Genomic DNA, 22,894 nt, shown 5'->3' on the forward strand with positions numbered 1-22,894 from the left:
CTGGAATAATTACAATATTTTCCCCAAAATTATTATCTTTTACCTACAATTATTACCTAAAATATCCAAGTTTTTACAAATTCATGCATGAGACATGCAAAAAATAAAGAAATGTTTCTATGAGACTCATATATAAGGGAAAAAACACGCAAAGTCTTAAAAATAGAAAAATATATTGGAAGAGCAAAAGGAAACATTTTTTAAAAGGTTTTATTTCTTTATCTTTACAGGGGAAGGGAAGGAGAGAGGGAGAGAAATATCAATGTATGGTTGCCTCTTGTGCATTCCCTGCTGGGAACTGGCCTGCAACCTAGGCATGTGCCATGACTATGAACCGAATCTCAATTCTTTGTTTCACAGTCCCATGCTCAATCCACTGAGCTGTAACAGCCAGGGTGGAAACCACGTTTTAAAAACTAAAGAAAAGCCCTGTCTGCTGTGGCTTAGTGGATGAGTACTGGCCTGAGAACCAAAGTGTTGCCAGTTCAATTCCCAGCCAGGGCACATGCCTGGGTTGCAGGCCAGATCCCCAGTAGTGGGTACACAAGAGGCAACCACACATCAATCTTTCTACTTCACTTCCCTTCTCTCTAAAAGTGAATAAATAAGAGAGAACTAAGATGGCAGCGAGATAGGTGGGAGCGGAGTCCACTTCCCCTGCACACAGGTGAAACATCTAGCTGATCTACTGAGGAACAGAGCAAACAGCCAACAGTACCCCAGCATATATGAAAATAGAAGACCAAAAATTACAGAGGACATTGAAAAACTAGATGAGTTAGGTGGAAGCTGTGAATACCAGGATACCTGCTGGAAGAGGAAACCCACCAACAAAGGAACCACCAACAGATAACAACAGAAGAAGGTGAAAGAGGTAGTGGAAGCCACACTAACTCAACCCAGGACCTATCTAGAAACACAACTAAAGAGTAGAGAAATTACTCAGAACAAACAAATGAACAAGAACAATAGAGAATCCTCAAAACCTTGTGCACACAGAATAGCCAGCTTCAACACAATCTGCCCACACCTGCATAACAGAATACAAGAGGTGGTGGACAGAATGACCTGCAGTTAACCAGCTTGTGGGAAGGACCCACAAAAGTAAGACCCAGCAGCAATCAAAACCCAAACACATACACAGAGCCAACATAAATGACAGCCTAAGACCAGTGAGCTGGGGAGATAAAGGAAATGGCGCCACTGAATCACACAAGTATTTTACCATAGAGGTTCATACCATAAACCCAGGGAGTCAGAACAGATCAGTTTAAGAAGCAGCCCTGGCTGGTGTAGCTCAGTAGATTGAGTACAGGCCTGCTAACCAGGGGATCGTGGTTCGATTCCCAGTCAGGGCACACACCTGAGTTGCAAGCCAGTTCCCAGCAGGGGATGCACGAGAGGCAACCATACATTGATATTTCTCTCCCTCTTGCCTTCCCTTCTAAAGATAAATAAATAAATAAGTAAACAATCTTAAAAAATATTTAAAGAAGCAGAGGCTAACTAGAACAGTCTCACAAACAATGGGAAGACAAAGAAACAATTCCCAAATGAAAGGAAAGGAGGCAGTCTCAGAAAGAATGCTAGATGAAATAGAGGCAAGTCAATGATCAGATACTGAGTTCAAAGCAATGGTTATCAGAAAGCTCAATGAGCTCACAAAGAATTACCGAAAACTACAGGGAAACTACAATGAAATCATTGCAAACTACATCAACATGAAAAAGGTAATACAAACTATCAACAAGGGTCAAGAGGAAATAAAAAATAGCATTTCTTTTTTTAAATATATTTTATCAATTATGCCATTACAGTTGTTCTATTTCCCCCCTTCATTCCCCTCCACCCTGCATGCCCCTCCCCCACGATTCCCCCCCTTTAGTTTATGACCACCTGTCTCAAGTTCTTTAGATTCTATATTTCCCCTACTATTCTTGCCCTCCCCCTTATCTATTTTCTACCTACCTTCTATGCTACTTATTTTCTGTACTGTCTTCCCCCTTGTCCTTCTCCCAGTCCCTGTTGCTAACCCTCCATGAGATATTCATTTCTATGGTTCTGCTCCTGATCTAGCTGTCCTCTTAGTTTGCTTTTGTTTTAGGTGTGGTTGTTAATAACTGTGAGTTTGCTGTCCTTTCACTGTCCATCTTTTTTATCTTCTTTTTCTTAGGTAAGTCCCTTTAACATTTCATATAATAAGGGCTTGGTGATGATGAACTCCTTGAATTTGATCTTATCTGAGAAGCACTTTATCTGTCCTTCCATTCTAAATGAAAGCTTTGCTGGATAGAGAAATCTTGGATCTAGGTCTTTAGATTTCATGAGTTGAAATAGTTCTTTCTAGCTCCTTCTTGCCTGTAAGGTATCTTTTGAGAAATCTGCTGACAGTCTGATGGGAACTCCTTTATAGGTGACAGCCCCCTTCTCTCTTGCTGCTTCTGGGATTCTCTCTTTCATTTTAATCTTGACTAATATAATGATGATGTGCTTTAGTGTATTCCTATTTAGGTCCAACTTCTTTGGGACTCTCAGAGCTTCCTGGATTTCCTGGAAGTCTATTGCCTTTGCCAGACTGGGAAAGTTCTCCTTTATTATTTGTTCAAATAAGTTTTTCACTTGTGGCTGTTCCTCTTCCCCTTCTGGTACCCCTATAATTCAGATGTTGGACTGTTTAAAGATGTCCTGGAGGCCCTGGCTGGCGTAGCTCAGTGGATTGAGCGCGGGCCTGCGAACCAGAGTATCGCGGTTCGATTCCCAGTCAGGGCACATGCCTGGGTTGCAGGCCAGTTCCCAGCAGGGGACGCATGAGAGGCAACCACACATTGATGTTTCTCTCCCACTCTTTCTCCTTCCCTTCCCCTCTCTCGAAAAATAAATAAAGAAAATATTTAAAAAAAAAAAAGATGTCCTGGAGATTCCTAAGCCTCTCCTCATTTTTTTGAATTCTTGCTTCTTCATCCTTTTCTGTTTCTTCATTTTTCTCTTCCTTCTGGTCCACTCCTTTGATTTGAGTCCCAGTTTCCTTTCCATTACTATTGGTTTCCTGTGCATTTCCATTCATTTCAATTAGTTTAGCCTTCATATGTTCCTCTAATTTGTGCCTAAAATCAACCAGTTCTGTGAGCATCCTGATCACCCGTGTTTTGAACTGTGCATGTGAAAGTCTGGCTATTTCTTGGTTGCTTTGATTTATTGGCTCTGGGGCTCTGAGTTGTTCTTGAGCCATGTTTTGATCTGTTCGTGCCTGTTATATATGAGGAGCAGAGCCTGAGGTGTTCACCAGGGCGGGGCCACCTAGGTCACTGGTTTGTGATGCTGGATGTGGGGGCGGTCAGAGAGGGACAGTGGTGGTTCCCTCTGACAATTCCTGCCGCTGGGGCCTGCTTGGTCCATCTCAATGCTAGCTCCTTCACCGGTTTATCTGCACGCAAATGTGTGACCGCGAACAGCCCTCAGTGGGTCCACTGCCTTGCGCTCTCAGTGGGTCTGCCCGCTTCTCCACACCTGGGATCTGCCCACGGCTGCTGGCACGCCTGGGTCGCGTGCCTGGGTCGGTCTGGTGGATCTTTCCTGCCTGACCCTGCTCTGCTGCTGGCTCTGCCCCTCTTACTGGTTTGGCTGAAGGGTTCGTTGCTGACCGACTTCTGTATAATTCAATTTGCGGTGGTTTGGCTGTGTTTTTGTTGCTAAAACTTTATTGTTTTTAAACTTAGTTGTGCGAGAAGGCGCAGTGCTTCCACCTATGCCTCCATCTTAGTGGAACTTCCCAAAAAATACAATTTCTGAAGTGAAAAACACAGTAGAAGAAATCAAAAGCAGGCTCGATGAAGCAGAGGATCGAATCAGCAAGCTGGAGGACGGTGTAGAAAAAAACAGCCAGAAACAGCAAGGAAAAGAAAAGAGGCTGAGAAAGAATGAAAAGGGGTTAAGAGAAATACAGGACAACATGAAACATAATGATATCCATATAATAGGAATAACAGAAGGAGAAGAAGAACAGCAAGGAATAGAAAACATGTTTGAAAAAGTAATGATGGAAAACTTCCCTAATTTGATGAGAGAAAATGTCACACAAATCCAGGAAACACAGAGTCCCAATCAAGAGGAACCCAAAAAGACCCATTTCAAGACACATTATCATTAAAATGGCAAAATTCCAAGACAAAGAGAGAATCTTAAAGGCAGTGAGGGACAAACAGGAAGTAACGTATAAGGGAGCCTCAATGAGACTAGCAGCTGACTTCTCAATGAAAACACTCCAAGACAGAAGGAATGGCAAGAGATATTCCAAGGAATGAGAACCAGAGGCCTGCAACCAAGACTACTTTATTCAGCAAGGCTCTCAATTAAAATGGAAGGCCAAATAAGGAGCTTCCAAGGCAAAAGAAGCCTCAAAGAATACACCTCCTCCAAACCAGCTCTGCAAGAGATGCTAAAGAGTTTCCTTTAAGAAAAGGAAGAAAAATAGTAAAAGAGAGAGGAACACAGCTACAAAAAATTGTCAATGAATAAGTACCTATCAGTAATAACCTTAAACTTAAGTGGATTTAATGCCCCAATCAAAAGACACAGAATAGTGGAATGTATAAGAAAACATGACCCACACATATACTGCCTACAGGAAACCCACCTCAGAACAAAAGACCTACACAGACTAAAAGAGAAAAGGCTGGAAACAAATATTCCAAGCAAATGCAAAGAAAAAAAATCCAGGATAGCAATACTCATACTGGACAAAACAGATTTCAAAAAAAGAACCATAAAAAGAGACCCAGAAGGTCACTTCATAATACTCAAGGGGAGAATCCATCAAGAAGACATAAACATAGGAGCACCCAAATACATAAAGAAAATCTTGGAGGACTTCAAGAAAGATAATTGACAGCAACACAGTTATAGTGGGAGATACTAGCACCCCACTGTCAAATACGAATAGATCTTCCAAACAAAATATCAACAAAGATATTGTGGCATTGAACAATGCCCTAGATGAAATGGACTTAACTGATGTATATATAGAGCTTTCATCACAAAGAAACAAAATGCACATTCTTTTCAAGTGCACAGAGAACATTTTCAAGATTAGACCACATGACAGGATACAAAACTACCCTCAACAAATTCAAGAAAACTGAAATCATATCAAACATTTTCTCCGACCACAAGGGACTGAAACTGGAAAACAACCTCAAGGAAAAAAACACCAAACACTGAAACTCATGGAAATTGAATAGCATGCTATTAAACAACTAATGGGTCAAGAATGAAATTAGGAAAGAAATCAAAAAGTTTCTGGAAACAAATGAAAATGAACTCATAACAATACAAAACTTATGGGACACAGCAAAGGCAGTCCTGAGAGGGAAGTTCATAGTGATACAGGCCTACCTAAAAAAGATAGAAACATTTCAAACAAACAACCTTACCCTATGCCTGCAAGAACTCGAGGAACAACAAAAAAGACAGCCCAGAGCAAATAGAAGGAAGGAAATAAACAAGATCAGAGCAGAATTAAATGACAAAGAGACTAAAAGCACAATTCTAAGGATCAATAAATCCAGGAGCTGGTTCTTTGAAAAAATAAACAAAATCGACAAGCCTTTAAGCAGGCTCATCAAGAAAAAAAGAGAGAGGACCCAAATAAACACAATCAGAAATGAAAGAGGAGAGATTACACCTGATACCACAGGAATACAAAGGATTGTAAGAAATTACTATGAAGAACTGCATGCCATGAAATTGGAAAACCTAGGTGAAATGGAGAAATTTCTAGAAAAATATAATCTTCCAAAACTCAGTGAAGAAGCAGAAAACCTAAACAGACCAACAACACCTGATGAAATTGAAACAGCAATTAAAAAGCTTCTGACACACAAAAGCCCTAGACCAGATGGGTTCACAGGAGAATTTTACAAAGCATTTAAGGGAAAGCTAACCCTCACCCTCCACAGATTATTTCAAAAAATTCAAGAAGATGGAAGACTCCCAAACTCTTTTTATGAAGTCAGTATCACCCTAATCCCAAAACCAGACAAAGACATAGCAAAGAAAGATAACTCAGGCCAATAGCACTGATGAACACAGATGCTAAAATCCTCAACAAAATATTGGCAAACCACATCAAGCAATACATTAAAAAGATGATTCAATACATTAAAAAGATGATTCAAAGATGAATCAAGTGGATTCATGCCAGGTATGCAAGGATGGTACAGTATTCTCAAATCAATAAACATAATAAACCACATAAACAAAAGATAAAAATCACATGATCATATGAATAGATGTGCAAAATAGCGTTTGATAAAGTACAGCACCCACTTATGATGAAAACCCTCAGCAAAGTGGGAATGGAGGGAGCATTCCTCAACATAATAAAGGCCACATATGAGAGACCTATAGCCTACATCATACTCAATGTGCAAAAACTTAGATCTTTCGCACTAAGATCAGGAACAGGAGAAGGATGCCCACTGTCACCACTCGTTTTCAACATAGTACTGGAAGTCCTAGTCAGAGCAATCAGATAAGAAAAGGAAATAAAAGGCATCCAAATTAGAAAGGAGGAAACAAAACTGTCAGTGTTTACAGATGACATGATAGCGTATACAGTAAATCCTATAAACTCCACGAAAAAACTACTTGACCTAATTAACAAATTTGGCAAAACACCTGGATACAAAGTCAATACTCAGAAATCAAAGGATTTTTGTACACCAACAATGAAACATCAGAAACAGAAATCAGGGGTGAAAATCCCATTTGATATAGCAATAAGAAAAATAAAGTACCTAGGAATAAACCTAACCAAGGAGGTAAAACACCTGTATTCAGAAAACTATACAATGCTAAAGAAAGAAATTAAGGAAGACACAAACAAATGGAAGCATGTACCATGTTCATGGATTGGAAGAGTTAACATCATCAAAATGGCCATACTACCCAAAGCAATTTATAGATTCAGTGCAATCCCTATTAAAGTATCTATGACATGTTTCACAGATATAGAACAAACATTTCAGAAATTTATATGGAACCAGAAATGACCCCAAATAGCTGCAACAATTTTGAGAAAGAAAAACAAAGCAGGAGGAATCACAATGCCTGATACTAAGTAGGCCTGTATTACAAGGCCTTGTACTGTATTACAAGGCCACTTTAATCAAAACAGCCTGATACTGGCATAAAAACAGGCACATAGACAAATGGAACAGAACGAAGAGCCCAGAAATAAACCCAAGTCTCTACAGCCAATTAAATATTTGACAAAGGGGGAAGAAGCATAAAATGGAACAAAAATAGCCTCTTCAACAAATGGTGTTGAGAGTACTGGACAGCTACGTGCAAAAAAATGAAACTTGAGCACAGACTTACACCATACACAAAAATAAATTCTAGGTGGAGAAAAGACTTAAATATAAGTTGTAACACAATAAGAGTCCCAGAAAAAAACATTGGCAGAAAAATCTCAGACATCCCATGCAGCATCAGCAATACCAGTGCTGGGATTATACCTGAAGAGCCCTGAAACACCAATCCAAAAGAACCTATGCACCCCAGTGTTCACAGCAGTACGATTTATAATAGCCAAGTGCTGGAAGTAACCTAAGTACCCATCAGTAAATGAGTGGTTCAAAAAACAATGGTACATTTACACAATGGAATTCTATGCAGCAGAGAGAAAGAAAGAGCTCCTACCGTTGGGACAGCATGGATGCAACTGGAGAGCATTATTACGCTAAGTGAAACAAGCCAGGTGGTGAGGAACAAATACCATATGATCTCACCTTTAACTGGAACATAATCAACCAAATAAAAAAGCAAACAAAATATAACCAGAGTCATTGAAATTAAGAACAATCTGCTCTGGGTGGTGTAGCTCAGTGGATTGAGTGCGGGCCTGCAAACCAAAGGCTCACAGTTCGATTCCCAGTCAGGGCACATGCCTGGATTGCAGGAGGGGATGCTCAAGAGGCAACCATACATTGATGTTTCTCTCCCTCTCTCCTTCCCTTCCCCTCTAAAAGATAAATGAATAAAATCTCTAAAAAAAAGAGCAATTTAACAATAGACAGAGGGGAGGGGACAGTGGGGAGAAGTGTTTTCAGGAACTACTATAAAGGACACAGGGACAAAACCAAGGGGGAGGGTGGAAACAAGGGAGGGAAGTGGGTTTGGAGGGGGTGACAGGGGAGGGGTGGGGAGAAAATGCAGACAACTGTAAATGAACAACAAAGTAATTTAAATAAAGTACAAGAAATAAAATAAATAAATAAAATCTTTTTAAAAATAAAAAATAAAGTATGATAACAACAGCCTGAAAAAAATAGGAAATCTCAAAAAGAAATTATTTTAAAAGAACCATGTCAAACCCCTGAGAGCTGTTTGTATTTTATTTGTTGCATTGTCTTCTTCCAGGTGTTTTAAGCATATCATGGAAGTAAATTAACTTCTACAACATGTCCATTTAATGAACCCCTTGCTTGAAGTCATAACTTAGTTTTAAAACTCTAGACTTTGAATTCATTGAATTAGCCACTTTTTCTTCCTATCTTTTTTTGTTAGTGACTACCTTTTCATTTTTATTTATAGTTATTTATGTTTCTAGTTGTGAATTTATTGCCATTTTAATGTTCATCATTTTGATCTTTTTCACAGAAAATTCCCTTTAGCATTTAACATAGTATTGGCCTCGTGATGATGAATTCCTTTCATTTTCATCTTGTCTTGTCCGTGAAGCACGTTATCCACTCTTCAATTCTAAATGATAGTTTTTCTAGATAGAATAATCTAGGTTGTAGGTCCTTATTTTTCATCACTTTGAATACTTCTTGCCAGTACCTTTTAGCCTGCCAAGTTTCTTTTGGAAGTCAGCTGACAGTCTTATGGGATTCCTTTGCAGGTAACCCTGCTTTTTTTTCTTCTGCTTTTAAGATTCACTCTTTATCTATAAACTTTGGCATTTTAATTATGATGTGTCTTGGTGTAGTCCTCTTTAGTCCAACTTCTTTGGGACTCTGTGCTTCCTGCACTTGTATGTCTCCTTCCTTCACCAAATTAGGGAAGTTTTTTTCATTATTTTTTCAAATAAATTTTCAATTTCTTCCCCTTCCTCTTTTCCTTTGGTACCCCTATGATTCAGGCACATTTAAAGATGTCCCAGAAGTTTCTAAGCCTATTCTTGTTTCTTTGTATTATTTTTTTTTCTTGCTGTTGTTATTGAATGCTTTTTCATTCCTTGTATTCTAAATCATTGATTTAATTCTTGGCTTCATCCCCTCCCTGTAGATTTCTACAGTTCCCTGTAGATTTTTCTTTATTTCAATTAATCAAAATTTCATTTCTGCCTGGGTCTTTTTTATGCTGTTGACATACCAGATGGGTTCCTGGAGCATCCTGATAACCACTGTTTTGAACTGTGCATCTGATAGATTGTTTATTGCCATTTCATTTAGTTCTTTTTCAGGAGTTTTGTTCTGTTCTTTCTTTTGGGCTGGCCATATTTCTTTGTCTTCTCCTTTTGTCAGGCTCCTTGTGTTTGTTTCTGTGTATTATGTAGACCTGCTTTGAATCCCTGTCTTTTTAGTGTAGCTTATTGTAGAAAAGCACACCTGTTAAGTTGTATGGGGCAGAGCCTTAAGTAACTGTCAGAGCAGAGAAACCCCTATTAACCCTCTGTTGCTTTATGTGTGGGAGGGCTCCGAGAGGGGACAATGGTGCTATCTGGTCTCTGGAGTTTTTCCCTAGAGAAAGCTGTCTCCCAGCACTTGCCCTGTTGCCAGTCATTTCACTTTCTCCCTGTATGCCACTGGTGCCCTTCCAGCTGTTCGCCTGGTGCTGATTCCCAGGGGGATGAGTCCCAAGTTCATTGTGGGCCCTTTAAAAGGAATCCCTTGAGATTCCTGCAGTTTCTGCCACTGCCCCAAACACTACTGGTTTTTACAGCTAGAAGCTATGGGGACTTGTTTTCCTGGCACTGAAATCTTGGTCTGGGCCATTGGGTCTGGGTCTGGAATCCCTCACTCCTAAGATATCTGTCCAGATTTTTATCCACCACACATGGATATGGGACCACCAATTCCCATCTCTGTGACTCTTCATGCCCCTCTATGTCTCCACACCTTTCTACCTTTGCATACCTCTCTGTGTCCCAGCCCCTCCTACCTGTAAGGAAGAATGTAGCTTTAAATCCCTGGTTGTTGGACTTCCATACAGCTTGATTTTCGAACAATTCTGGGTTACATTTGTGTTGTAGTCTAGTTGTATTTTTCTCTGTAGTTGTGCGAGGAGGCAAGGCACATTTCCCTATGCCTCCATCTTAGTGACTACCTTTTAAAATTCTGATTGTTCACACTTATGGTAATTTCACAGATTCTTTTATTTAAAAAACCTGATGTATCAAGTAAATAAAAGATGAATACATTTTTGTGAGCATACTGATTTTTAGTAAGCCAACTATGTTTTGTAACAAACTACAAACTTATGGGCAGGATAATATCAATTATAGTCTATACTTGATTAAAACTTCTAAAAATTTTTTTGTGTTTGTTATTATAGTTGTCCCAATTTATCTTCCTTTGCACCTGTCCACACAGCCTGCCCCCACACCCTCAGGCTATGAACACATTGTCCATGTACATGGGTCATGCATATATGTTCTTTGGGTACTATATTCCCTATGCTGTACTTCACATCCCATGACTATTATGTAACAACCAATTTGTACTTCTAATCCCTTCACCTTTTTGGCCCACTGACCCAATCACTCTCCATCTGGCAACTGTCAAAACATTCTGTGTATCTATGATTGTTTCTCTTTTGCTTGTTTATTTTATTTTTAGAATTAATTGTTGATAGATATGGATTTGTTGCCATTTTATTGTTCATATGCTTTATAGTCTTCTTAAAAAAGACCACTTGATATTTCATATATACTGGTTTGGTGGTGATGATCTCCTTTAGCTTTTTCTAGTCTGGGAAGCTCTTTATCTGTCCTTCGATTCAAAATGATAGCTTTGCTGGGAAGAGTAATCTTGATTGTAGGTTCTTTGTTTTCATCATTTTAAGTATTTCTTGCAAATTCCTTCTAGCCTGCAAAGTTTCTTTTGAGAAACAAGCTGACAGTTTTATGGTGGTTCAATTGGAAGTAACTAACAGCTTTACTCTTGCTACTGTTAAGATTTTCTCTCTGTCTTTAACCTTTGGAATTTGAATTATGATGTGACTTGGTGTGAGCCTCTTTAAGTTCATTTGGTTGGGATTCTCTGAACTTCCTGGACTTGTATGCCTATTTCCTTCACCAAATTATGAAACTGTTCTGTCATTATTTTTGCATTCTTCTTTAAAATTATATTTTATTGATTATGCTATTACAGTTGTCCCAACTTTTACTCTTTCCCTCTCCATTCACACCCCCGTCTCTCTCAGGCAATCCCCACACCATTTGTTCATATCCATGGGTCATGTGTTGGTTCTTTGGCTACTCCACTTCCTATATTGTATTTTACATCCCCATAGCTATTCTGTAACTACCTATTTGTACTATTTAATTCCCTCGCTTCTTCAGCCACTCCCCCTACCCCCTCCCATATGGAAACCACCCAAACATTCTCTGAATCCATGATTCTGTCCTTTCATAGCCTTCACTTTTTCCTCTACTTTGCTTCCATACTCAACCAATTCTGTGAGCATCCTGATCACCAGTGTTTTGAACTGTGCATCTGATGGGTAGGCTATCTCTTCCTCACTTAGTTGTATTTTTTCCAGAGTTTTGATCTGTTCTTTTATATGGGCCATTTTTTTTGTCTTGGTGTACCTGTTATGTAGTAAGTGGCAGGGCCTTAGGTATTTGCCACAACCCACATTGCTGCATTGTGGTGCTGTATGTGGAGGAGGGGTCTGAGAGGGAACAGTGCTGCTTGTTCAGCTCTCTGTCAGCTTTTGATCACTTCTGCTGCTACCCACAAGCAAATTGGGCCCTTCTGATGCTGATTCCAAAGTAGGTGGGTTTGTGTACGTTCTAGGAACCTGTGGGTCTCTCCAATGAACTCTTCTGTGAGGCTGGGAGTTTCTCCCTCTGCCTCAACCTTCACAGGTTTTTTCAGTCAGAGGTTTTGAGGCTTTATTTCCCTGTACTGGGACCCTGGGTTGTGCAGTCTTTCTTGCTCTGCAGTTGTTCCTCCCGGTTTATCCGCACACAAATGTGGGACCGCCCAGTCTACCAGCCACAGATTCACACACCCCACTCCTCCAGCTGCCAACTTGCTGTGAGTCCTCTCCACTCAGCTGCCCATCTCTTCTCCTCCTACCAGTCTGGATGATGTTTCCTCTTTAACTCCTTGGTGGTCGGACTTCCCTACAGTTTGATTTTTCTGGCAGTTCTGCTTGTTTTTTGTTTTTGAATTTGTTGTTTTTGTTCTTTTGCTTGTCCTCAGAGGCACAGTATGTCTGCCTATGCCTTCATCTTGGCCAGAAATCCCTCTAATAACCTTTAGATTAGGGAACCACTAGCAACGAGTCTGTGGAAGAACTGGATATAAAATCCTGAAGGAAGTACCATCATGATGCAAACAAACAAATGAACACTAACTAACATGACAAGTTTCAGATATTACTTATCTTTTTGGCCAGGCTGTCCAAAATTCAGAATCTGGCAGTTCTGGTTGTGCGACAGTGCCTTGCGAAGAGAAGACACCCCTCATAACAAAAGCCTTTAAATAATTGCTTCATTCCCGCCCAAAAAAAAATTAATCATTTTCCCACCTTCTTTTTTTTTTTAGAACCAAGGCTGGCTGCTATTAGTGCCAGGCCTGGGGCAACTTACTGAGAGATACAGGGCTTCTGGAGGCTGGATGCTGCTTGCTTGAGAGACTTTAGGAAAATCTGAAGCATGAGGCAAGACAAGTCATCCATATGGAAAAGTCACTGAATACAGCTCTGGAAGGCCTGAAAGTTGGGTATGACTGGGCCTCAGGGAATCATCCGGGTAGAAAGAACTGTGTGAGCCAGATTAGTGAAGTCACAGATATGGTGCTGGCCTGCCTGTTCTGTGAGGAGAGGACTCATCAAAGGAACAACGGCCTCTACCAATACTTTGGTCTAGGAAAAAGCTGCACCCCTGCCCTCGCCCTGATGCTGGATGATTCAGTTCCTTCACATGTGTCACTGGTACCTTTCAATCTGCTGCTCTCAGTGGGAGTGAGTCCAAGTAAGTCTGTGCATGGGTCCTTTAAAAGGAACTGCCTGTGACTCCAGGAGTTTCTGTTTTCCTCAGCCTCAATCCCCACTGGTTTTTACAGCTGGAAGTTACAGGGACTTCTGTTCCTGGGCTGGAGGGCCTGGTGTGGGTCTGGGGCTCCTCACTCCTGAGATTTGCCTTCTAATTTTTATCCACCAAACATGTGTGTGGGACGAGCTTGTTAAGTACCCTCCATCTAGTCTCACTGTGGCTTCTTTTTTAATTTTGCAGTTGTAGGCCTCTTTCAGCTTCATTTATGGCAGTTTTAAATAATGATTATTCTATAGTAGTTACAATTTTGATGTTGTGTGACGAGGTGAGCCGTATTTACCTATGCCACCATCTTGACCAGAAGTCCCAGGGATCCCTTGACTTAAACTTTATAATTTAGGTATTCTGATCTATTAATAGTCAATATAAATAGCTTCTTTGGACAGAATTATGTGTTTTATTACTATCTAGAGTTGTAACTAACACATCTCATTTATTTCTAAAATATATTTCCTTGTTGTACCTAGGTTATGAACAGAAATATCACACAAGTAGGAAACTCATCTTTATCCAGGGATATATCATTGAAACAATAATATTTCTCTCTTTTTGCGCCTGTGCTTCTACAAGGCCACACACAAAGGAACAAGTATTGCAAACAGTTTTTCCATTTGGGTAGTAAAATATTGATCTGCCAGTAATATTTTCAACAATTATTTATGTTTGTAGTTTATGTATGCCACGTATGGTGCTACTGCTGCAAATAAAGATCAGATAAGCCACTAAAAGAAGCTTTTAAGGACTGTGTTGCTCACCTGGGCTCCTTCTGGGGGTGGGAGACGACAACCAAATACTGGTGGGACAGGAGAGCCACATTCTTGACAGAAGCGAGCAAAGGGATCAGATGGGCGAGGGGCAAGACACTGGGCACACCTACAACAGAAGAGGTTACTGATTGGCCATGTTCTGATGGGTTCACATCAAGAAGTCAGGTGAAATCTAAAAGTGTTCAAGATGTTTAAAAAATATTTAAAAATACAAAAAGCAGAACACTCTTAAAGGCTATAGAACAAGTTCTTTAGTCATTTTATTACAAAATGGCCTCATACCTGGAACCACTGGTATTCTTTACCTGTAGGCCATCTCACTTCCTGACTGCAGCTGAAGTTATCAGCAGCCTTGATCCCACTTCTTAGTGGGGATCTGACTTGTCCTATCACATTGGTTTTGGTATTGGATTTATGAGGATAAACATAGGAAATTCCAGTAGTGTCTGCATTGCACTTTTTAGACTTCCTATTTGAGCATTAAGCCTAGTCTGTGTGGCACTCTAGGGGGTCACTGTCAGTAAAGCTCTGTCTGGGAAACATCCTCAATGTGCTAAAGGCTCCATAAAAAAACCCCAAAGCTGTCATACTTGATGGTGGAAGTCTGAAAGCTTTTCCTCTAAGATCAATAACAATTCAAGGATATCTGCATTCCAACATAGTATTGAAATTTCTAACCAAAGGAATTAAGCAAGATAAAAAATAAAAGGTATCCAACTAGAAAGAAGTAAAATGATCTCTGTTCACAGATGATATGATCTTATATGTTGAAAATCCTGGAGAATACACACTCCCAAGTAAATTATTAGATCTATAAGTACATTTAGAAGTGGTAGGATAGAATAATCAACACAGAAAAAATCCATTGTATTCTTATGAATAATCTGAAAAGGAAATTAAGAAAACAATTACATTTATTATAGCACCAGAAACATAAAATAAAATATTTAAGAATCAATTTAACCAAGGAGGTAAAAGACTTGTACAATGAAAATCATAAAACTTCTCAGGAAGTAATTAAAAAGACAAATACAAGGAAAGACATCTTATATTCACGAATCAGAAGACTTAAAGTTGTTAAGATGAAACTACTACCCAAAGCAATCTACAGGTTTAATTCAATCCCTATCAAACTTTCAATGAGCTTTTTTTGCTGAAAGAAAAACTTGTCCTAAATTCATATGGAATCTCAAGGAACCCAAAATAGTCAAAACAGTCTTAAAAAAAGAACAACAAAGTTAAGATGACTCACACTTTCTGATTTCAAAGTTTACTAAACAGCTAATTAATAAAAGTTGTATTCTTCTATCATAAGGACAGACATATGGACCAATGGAATAGAACAGAGAGCCCAGAAATAAACCTTTGCATAAATGATCAAATAATTTTTGGCAAGAATGTGAACACCATTCAATGGGGAAAGGACAATGGTGCTAGGAAAACTGAATATTCACAAGCCAAAGAATAAAATTGACTCCTTACCTTACACGATATACAAAATCCAACCCAAAATGGATCAAAAATGAATGGAAGAGGTATATCTATGATCCTCTTAGGATCAAGAAGAACACATAAAGGACAATCTTCATGACACTAGATTTGGAAATAATTTCTTGGGTATCTTACCAACAGCATTGGCACAAAAGAAAAAATAGATAAACAGAATGTGATCAAAATTTTAAACTTTCATGTATCCAAGGACACCATCAGGGAAGTGAAAAGACAACCTACAAATGGGAGAAAATATTCTCAAATCATACTGTTATTAATACCTAATAAGGAATTAATGTCCAGAATACGTAAAGAAAAACAACTTAACAAAAAACAAACATAAAAAAGTAGGCAAAAGACTTGAATAGACATTTCTCCAAAGAAGATATAAGAATATCCAAAAAGCACATGAAAAAATGCTCAATGTAACTTGCCACTAGGGAAATATAAATCAAAATCACAATGAGATACCACTTTATATTCATTAGGATAGCTATTATCAAAAAAATGAGAGGAGTTCCAGACAAGACGGAGGCATAGGTAGACACCCTTTGCTTCCTCACACAACCAAAAGGAGGATAACAACCAATCTGAAATCAATAAACAACCAAAAGTGCCAGAAAAACTCAAACTGCATGGAACTCTGACAACAAAGGAATGAAAGAAAAAATTAACCTGAACAACCAGACCAGTAAGGCGATGACCGGCAAGGGCCAACTCAGAAAAACCACAGACACCCACTGGACCTTGGGAGTTGGGCTGGCTGCCAGGATCCATGGGCTGAAAGGGAGGGGCTGACTTACGGGGACTCAGAGATGGCTGTTGGCTACAGTAGTTGCAGTTGTAGGAGAAACCCCCAGTCTCACACAAGAGTTTGTTGAAAAGAGTGCTAGAGATGAGCAAGAGAGCTGCATTGTTCCCTCTCTGGCCCCTCCCCCACAGGCAGCGCCACAGCACTGTAAAGAGGGTTGTCCCATCCTGGTGAATACCTAAGGCCCTGCCCCCTTACAATGTATCAGGTGCACCAAGACAAAGAAATATGGCCCAAATGAAAGAACAGAGCAAAACCTCAGAAAGAGAACTAAGCAATGAGGAGATAGCCAACCTTATCTGATAGAGAATTTAAAGCCCTGGCAATCAAAATAATTACAGAACTGATTGAGCTTGGGTGAAAAATGAAAAAGCAAATGAAAGATACCCAAAATGAAATAAAGCAAAATATTCAGGAAACCAACAGTGACAGGAAGGAAACCAGGACTCAAAGCAATGATTTGGAACAAAAGGGAAAAATAAACATCCAACCAGAACAGAATGAAGAAATAAGAATTCAAAAAAGTGAAGAGACACTTACAAACCTCTGGGACAACCTGAAACATTCCAATGTCCAAATTATAGAGATGCCAGAGGGAGGAGAACAACAGCAAGAAATTGAAAACTTATTTGAACAAATAAATGAAGGAAAAGTTCTCCAATCTAGCAAAGGAAATAGACTTCCAGGAATTCCAGGAAGCCCAGAGAGTCCCAAAGAAGTTGGACCCAAAGAAGAACACACCAAGGCACGTCATCATTAAGTTACCCAAAATTAAAGAGGAAAGAATCTTAGAAGCAGCAAGAGGAAACAAGACAGTTACCTACAAAGGAGTTCCCATAAGGCTATCAGCTGATTTCTCAAAAGAAACCTAGCAGGCAAGATGGGGCTGGAAAGAAGTATTTGAAGTCATGAAAGGCAAGGCTCTACATTCAAGATTACTTTATTCAGCAAAGCTTTCATTTAGAGTGGAAGGTCAGATAAAGTGCTTCCCAGATAAAGTCGAGTCAAAGGAGTTCATCATCACCAAGCCATTATTATATGAAATGTTAAAGAGACTCATCTAAGAAAAAGATGATAAAAAATATGATCAGTAATATGATGACAAACTCACAACCATTAACAACCATACCTAAAACAAAAACAAAAGCAAACTAAGCAAACACTAGTACAGGAACAGAACCACAGAAATGGAGATCACATGGAGGGTTATCAACAGAGGAGTGGAAGGGGAAGGAGGAGAGAAGGGGAACGGTACTAGATGGTAGGTAGAATATAGACAGGGGAAGGATAAGAATAGTATGGGAAATGTAGAAGTTAAAGAACTTACAAGTATGATACATGGACATGAACTAAAGCAGGGGAATGTGGGTGGGAGAGGCTGTGCAGTGTGGAGAGGAGTAAAGGGGGGAATGGGACAACTGAAACAGCATAATCAATAAAATATAATTAAAAAAGTAAGTAAGTAAGTAAGTAAATAAATAGTGGCCTAGTTTTTCTGTTAACCTCTGGGATTGAATCAGTACTTCGGATGCTCTAAGGCTTAGTGTCTAAGACATTCAAAGCAAAAATTCTCAGCATAATTAGTTATATCAACAGGACTTAGTCCTCACATGTTCTAAAATAATGCAGGAAAGGCTGGTCCAGGAGGTTCTTGTTTTAATTATAATTTCTTTTAAGAGTTTTGTAAGTAACAAAAGTCACTTATTAATTAACTAAATTTAAAGTAGTCCACTATCATAAAAATCATTTAGATTAACTCTATAGAGCAACATAATAACTATTGATCTTATAAGATTTTTTAAGACATGAAACTTTAAAAATTTACAAAGAAGGTAAGTGGAGTAACAATGTCAAAAGATTTGCAGGGTTGTCTGAAGTTCACAAGAGCTTTTCTCAGACTTTTGGCTAAGATCAACTGTAGAGATCTGTTCTTATCAGCTTAAAGTTCACAAAAGCCAACAGCTTAAACAATTAAAAGGGCCTGTTATGATAATTTAATACTTATATTTACACTTAGGTTTGCCTCCTAGAAATTGAGACAGCAAATGAGTCTAAGGACAAAGAACTTTTTTTTTCTTTCTTTTTTTTTACAATTACAGTGATAGAAACCAAATAAGTAGCTGCTTAGAGTGGGAGGCCTAAGGAATAGGAGGAGTGAGTGGTGACTGCAAAAGGGCTAAAGAGAACTACTCAGGTAACAACAATGTTCTGCATGTTGATTGGAGTGGTTACAGCTGTATAAATTTATCAAAATATCAAACCAAATATTTTAAATGTTTCCATTGTTTTATGGAAATTATACCTCAATAAAGTTGATTTAAAACCATAAAAAGAAACATTTTTCATTTTTACCAATAACTTTATTGATTTGGATATTTTGAGTATGCTGGCTATCTCCCACTATGGGCTTCTTCTAGTGGGTAGAGGCCAGGGGTGCTGCTAAACTTCTCCCAATAAATAAGACAGCCCCACAGCAAAGAATTATTTGGCTGAAATGTCAATAGTACCAAGAAATCTCACAAACCACTTTTTACATGTTTGATCAGTCACAGTATCTTCTCCATACACTGCACAAATCTTTGTGTTTCACTTGTGTTTTTGCCCTTTTTGAAATAAAAAGCATAATTGTGAAAAATGTTGCATATCTTCTTCCATCTAAATATTAAATGGCTGCACAAAAATTTCAATAATTTTGATAAGTTTTTAAATATATTTTATTGATTATGCTATTAAAGTTGTCCCATTTCACCCCTTCATTCCCCGCCACACTGCACACCCTCTCCCACCCTCATTCCCCCCTTTAGTCCATGTCCATGTATCATAAATTCTTTAGCTTTCACATTTCTCATACTATTCCTACCCTCCCCTTGTCTATTTTCTACCTACCATCTATGCTACTTATTCTCTGTACTTTTTCCCCCTTTCTCCCCCACCCACTCCCCTGTTGCTAACCCTCCATGTGATCTCCATTTCTGTGGTTCTGTTCCTGTTCTAGTTGTTTGCTTAGTTTGTTTTTGTTTTAGGTATGGTTGTTAATAATTTGAGTTTGCTCTCATTTTACTATACATGTTTTTTTATCTCCTTTTTCTTAGATTAAGTCCCTTTAACATTTCATATAATAAGGGCTTGGTGATGATGAACTGCTTTAACTTGACATCTGAGAAGCACTTTATCTGTCCTTCCACTCTAAATGAAAGCTTTGCTGGGTAGAGCAATCTTGGTTGTAGGTCCTTGTCTCTCGTGACTTGGAATACTTTTTTCCAGCCCCTTCTTGCCTGCAAGGTCTCTTTTGAGAAATCAGCTGACAGTCTGATGGGAAGTCCTTTGTAGGTAAATGTCTCCTTATCTCTTGCTGCTTCTAGGATTCTCTCCATTTTAATCTTGGCTGATGTAATTATGATGTGCCTTAGTGTGTTCCTCCTTGGGTCCACCTTCTTTGGGACTCTCTAAGCTTCCTGGATTTCCTGGAACTCTATTTCCTTTGCCACATTGGGGAAGTTCTCCTTTACTATTTGTTCAAATAAGTTTTCCACTTGTTGCTCTACCTCTTCTCCTTCTGCTACCCCTATAATTTGGATGTTAGAATGTTTAAAGATGTTCTGCAGGTTCCTAAACCTCTCCTCAGTTTTTAAAATTTTTGTTTCTTCATTCTTTTCTGTTTGGTTGTTTATTTCTTCCTTCTGGTCCACTCCCTTGATTTGAGTCCCAGTTTTCTTCCCATCACTATTGGTTCCCTGTGCATTTTCCTTCATTTCACTTATTGTGGCCTTCATTTTTTCATCTAATTTGCAACCAAATTCAACCAATTCTGTGAGCATCCTGATCACCAGTGTTTTGAACTGTGCATTTGATAGGTTGGCTATCTCATCGCTTAATTGTTTTATTTCTGGAGCTTTGATCTTTTCTTCCTTTTCAGCCATTTTTTTGTCTTGTTGCGCCTGTTAAGTAGTAAGGGGTGGAGCCTTAGATGTTCACCAGGGTGGGTCTACCCAGTAGCTGGGTTGTGATGCTGTATGTGGGTAAGGGGTCTGAGAGGAAACAATGGTGCTTGCTCTGCTCTCTGTCGGATTTCAGTCCCTTCCGCTGCTTCCCCCAAGCAAAAGTGGGCCTTTCTGGTGCTGATTCCCATGTGGATGGGCTTGTGTGCATTCTAGGACCCTGTGGGTCTCTCCAATGAACTCTTCTACGAGGCTAGGAGTCTCTCCCTTTGCCTCAACCCCCATAGGTATTTTCAATCAGTGTTTTGAGGCTTTATTTCCCAGTGCTGGGACCTTGGGTTGCTCAGTCTGTCATGCTCGCCAGTTATCTGCACGCAAATGTGAGACTGCTGCCTGGTCAGCCAGCCACCTTGCACATGATGACCTGCTTCACAATCGCCTCTTTGCTGGGTCTGCCCATTGTCACCCTGTGCCCAGATTCTGCCAGCCACCGCCTGCATGCCCAGGGTCTGCCCTCTGCGTCTTTCACACCCAGGGTGCCTTGCATGCCCTGTGTCAATGCTTCCTGTGCCACACCTCCTCTCTGCTGGCTGCCCAACTCTGCCACACCTACCAGTCTGGATGAATGTTTCTATTTCAGCTCCTTGTCTGTCTAACTTCCATACTGTTCAATTTTCTGTCAGTTATGCTTGTTATTTTGTTTCTAATTTTTTGTTGTCTTTATTTTGGTTGTATGAGGAGGTACAGTGTGTCTACTTAGACCTCCATCTTGGCTAGAAGTCTCTGATAAATTCTTTTAAATGCACACTGATATGACTGATAGTTGTCACAATATAATCTAACAAAATTGTTTCAAAGGAAGTTAAAGACAGCTAAGCACCCAATATAATATTACTTGAAAATAAGCTATGATAAGTTTAAAATGTACATATACTATAAACCCTACAGCAACCATTAAAAAATATTATAGCTAATAAGCCAACGAAGGACATCAAATACTAAAACAGAATCATAAAACATACCAAATTAATCCAAAAGAAGGCAGAGAAAAAGAAAAGGCAACAAAAATAGATTAAAAAACAAAACAAATAGCATAGTGGCTGATTCAAAATCAAACATATCAATAATCAGAATAAATATACTCTCATCTCAATTAAGATGCAGAGATTGTCAGATGCAATTTTTTAAAAAGCAAGACTTAACTGTATGCTGTTTTAAAAAACCCAGATTTACAGAGAGACACAAATAGTTTAAAAGAAAAAGAATGGAAGGCACATCATGCAAACACTAATCTTAAGAAAGGGGAAATAACTTCATTAATATCAGACAAAATAGATTTCTCAACAAAGAATATTACTTGTGTTGTTTTATGATAAAGGGGTCAATTCAGCAACAGGACATACAAATCTAAGAGATTTACATACTTAACAGAGCTTCAAATTATGTGAAGCAAGAAACTGATAGAAGTGCAAAGGTAAGTAGACAAATCCATAATTATAATAGATTTCAACCTAACTTTCTCAGAAATTGATTGAATAGATATAACATTAATAAAAATAAAAATGACTTAACACTCTCAACCAGCTTAACCTAATTGACAATTATAGAACACTTAGCCTAGCAAAATATACATTCTTTTTGAGGGTACATGAAATATTTACCAATCAAATCATACAGTATATATATTCTCTGAGGGAATTAAATTTTAAATAAACCACAAAATGTAAAGAAAATCCCCAAATATTGGGAAATTTAATAAAAACAAATCTAATAGCTCATGGGTCAAAAAGAAATAAGAATAATTACAACCAGTTTAAACTGAATTAAAAAGGAACAACATATCAAAATTTGGGGGTTTCAACTAAAGCAGTACTCAGCAGGAAATGACTACATTAGAGTTCTAAAAGCCTGTAATTAGAAATGAAGAAAGGTTTCAAATGAATGGCTTCATCTTCCATATTAAGGAAATTAGAAAAAGAAAAGCAAATAAAATGCAAGGTTCATTAAAAGAGAAATAGATAAACCTGAAAAGACTTATATCTATTAAAGAAATTGAATGTGTAGTTTAAAATCATTCTTAAAACTCTGGACCCTGCCCTGCCTGGCTGGTGTGGCTCAGTTGGTTGTAGACCCCGTAACCAAAGGGTTGCCATTTGATTCCCAGTCAGGGAACATATCTAGGTTGTGGTTTTAGTCCCCTGTTTGGACGTCAATAATCCCAGTTATGGGTCCATATGGGAGGCAACCAACAGGTGTGTCTTTCTCACAACAATGCTTCTCTCTCTCCCTTTCTCTCTCTTTAAAGAGCAATGGAAAAAAATGTCCTTGGGTGGAAACTAAAAACAAAAAAAATTAACACTCTGGGCCCCACTGTCTTCACTGGTGAATTTTATCAAACATATAAGAAAGAAATAATACCAATTATACACAAACTCTTTCACAGAACTGAAGAGTGAATACTTTCCAAGTCACTTTATGAAGCCAGAATTATGCTGATACTAAAAACAGACAAAGAAACCTATACACCAATATATCTCATGCACATACATGCAAAAATGTTCATATTTTACTGGGTCAAATTAAACATAACATGAAA

General features: G+C 38.8%; 1 protein-coding gene across 6 annotated transcripts in view; it reads right to left on the minus strand.

Annotated features, from left to right (window-relative positions):
* The window catches only part of DZANK1 (double zinc ribbon and ankyrin repeat domains 1), a 145,520-nt gene that overhangs the window by 75,487 nt on the left and 47,139 nt on the right, over window positions 1–22,894 (minus strand). For all 6 annotated transcript variants that reach the window (XM_053670961.1, XM_053670962.1, XM_053670959.1 and 3 more), the window contains one exon: window positions 14,047–14,164. In XM_053670961.1, coding sequence (XP_053526936.1) covers window positions 14,047–14,164 — 118 coding nt within the window. The remainder of the gene's footprint in view (window positions 1–14,046; window positions 14,165–22,894) is intronic.

Source organism: Artibeus jamaicensis, unplaced genomic scaffold (assembly GCF_021234435.1).
Source record: "Artibeus jamaicensis isolate MK-2021 breed Jamaican fruit bat unplaced genomic scaffold, CSHL_Jam_final contig_65, whole genome shotgun sequence".
Classification (NCBI taxonomy): domain Eukaryota; kingdom Metazoa; phylum Chordata; class Mammalia; order Chiroptera; family Phyllostomidae; genus Artibeus; species Artibeus jamaicensis.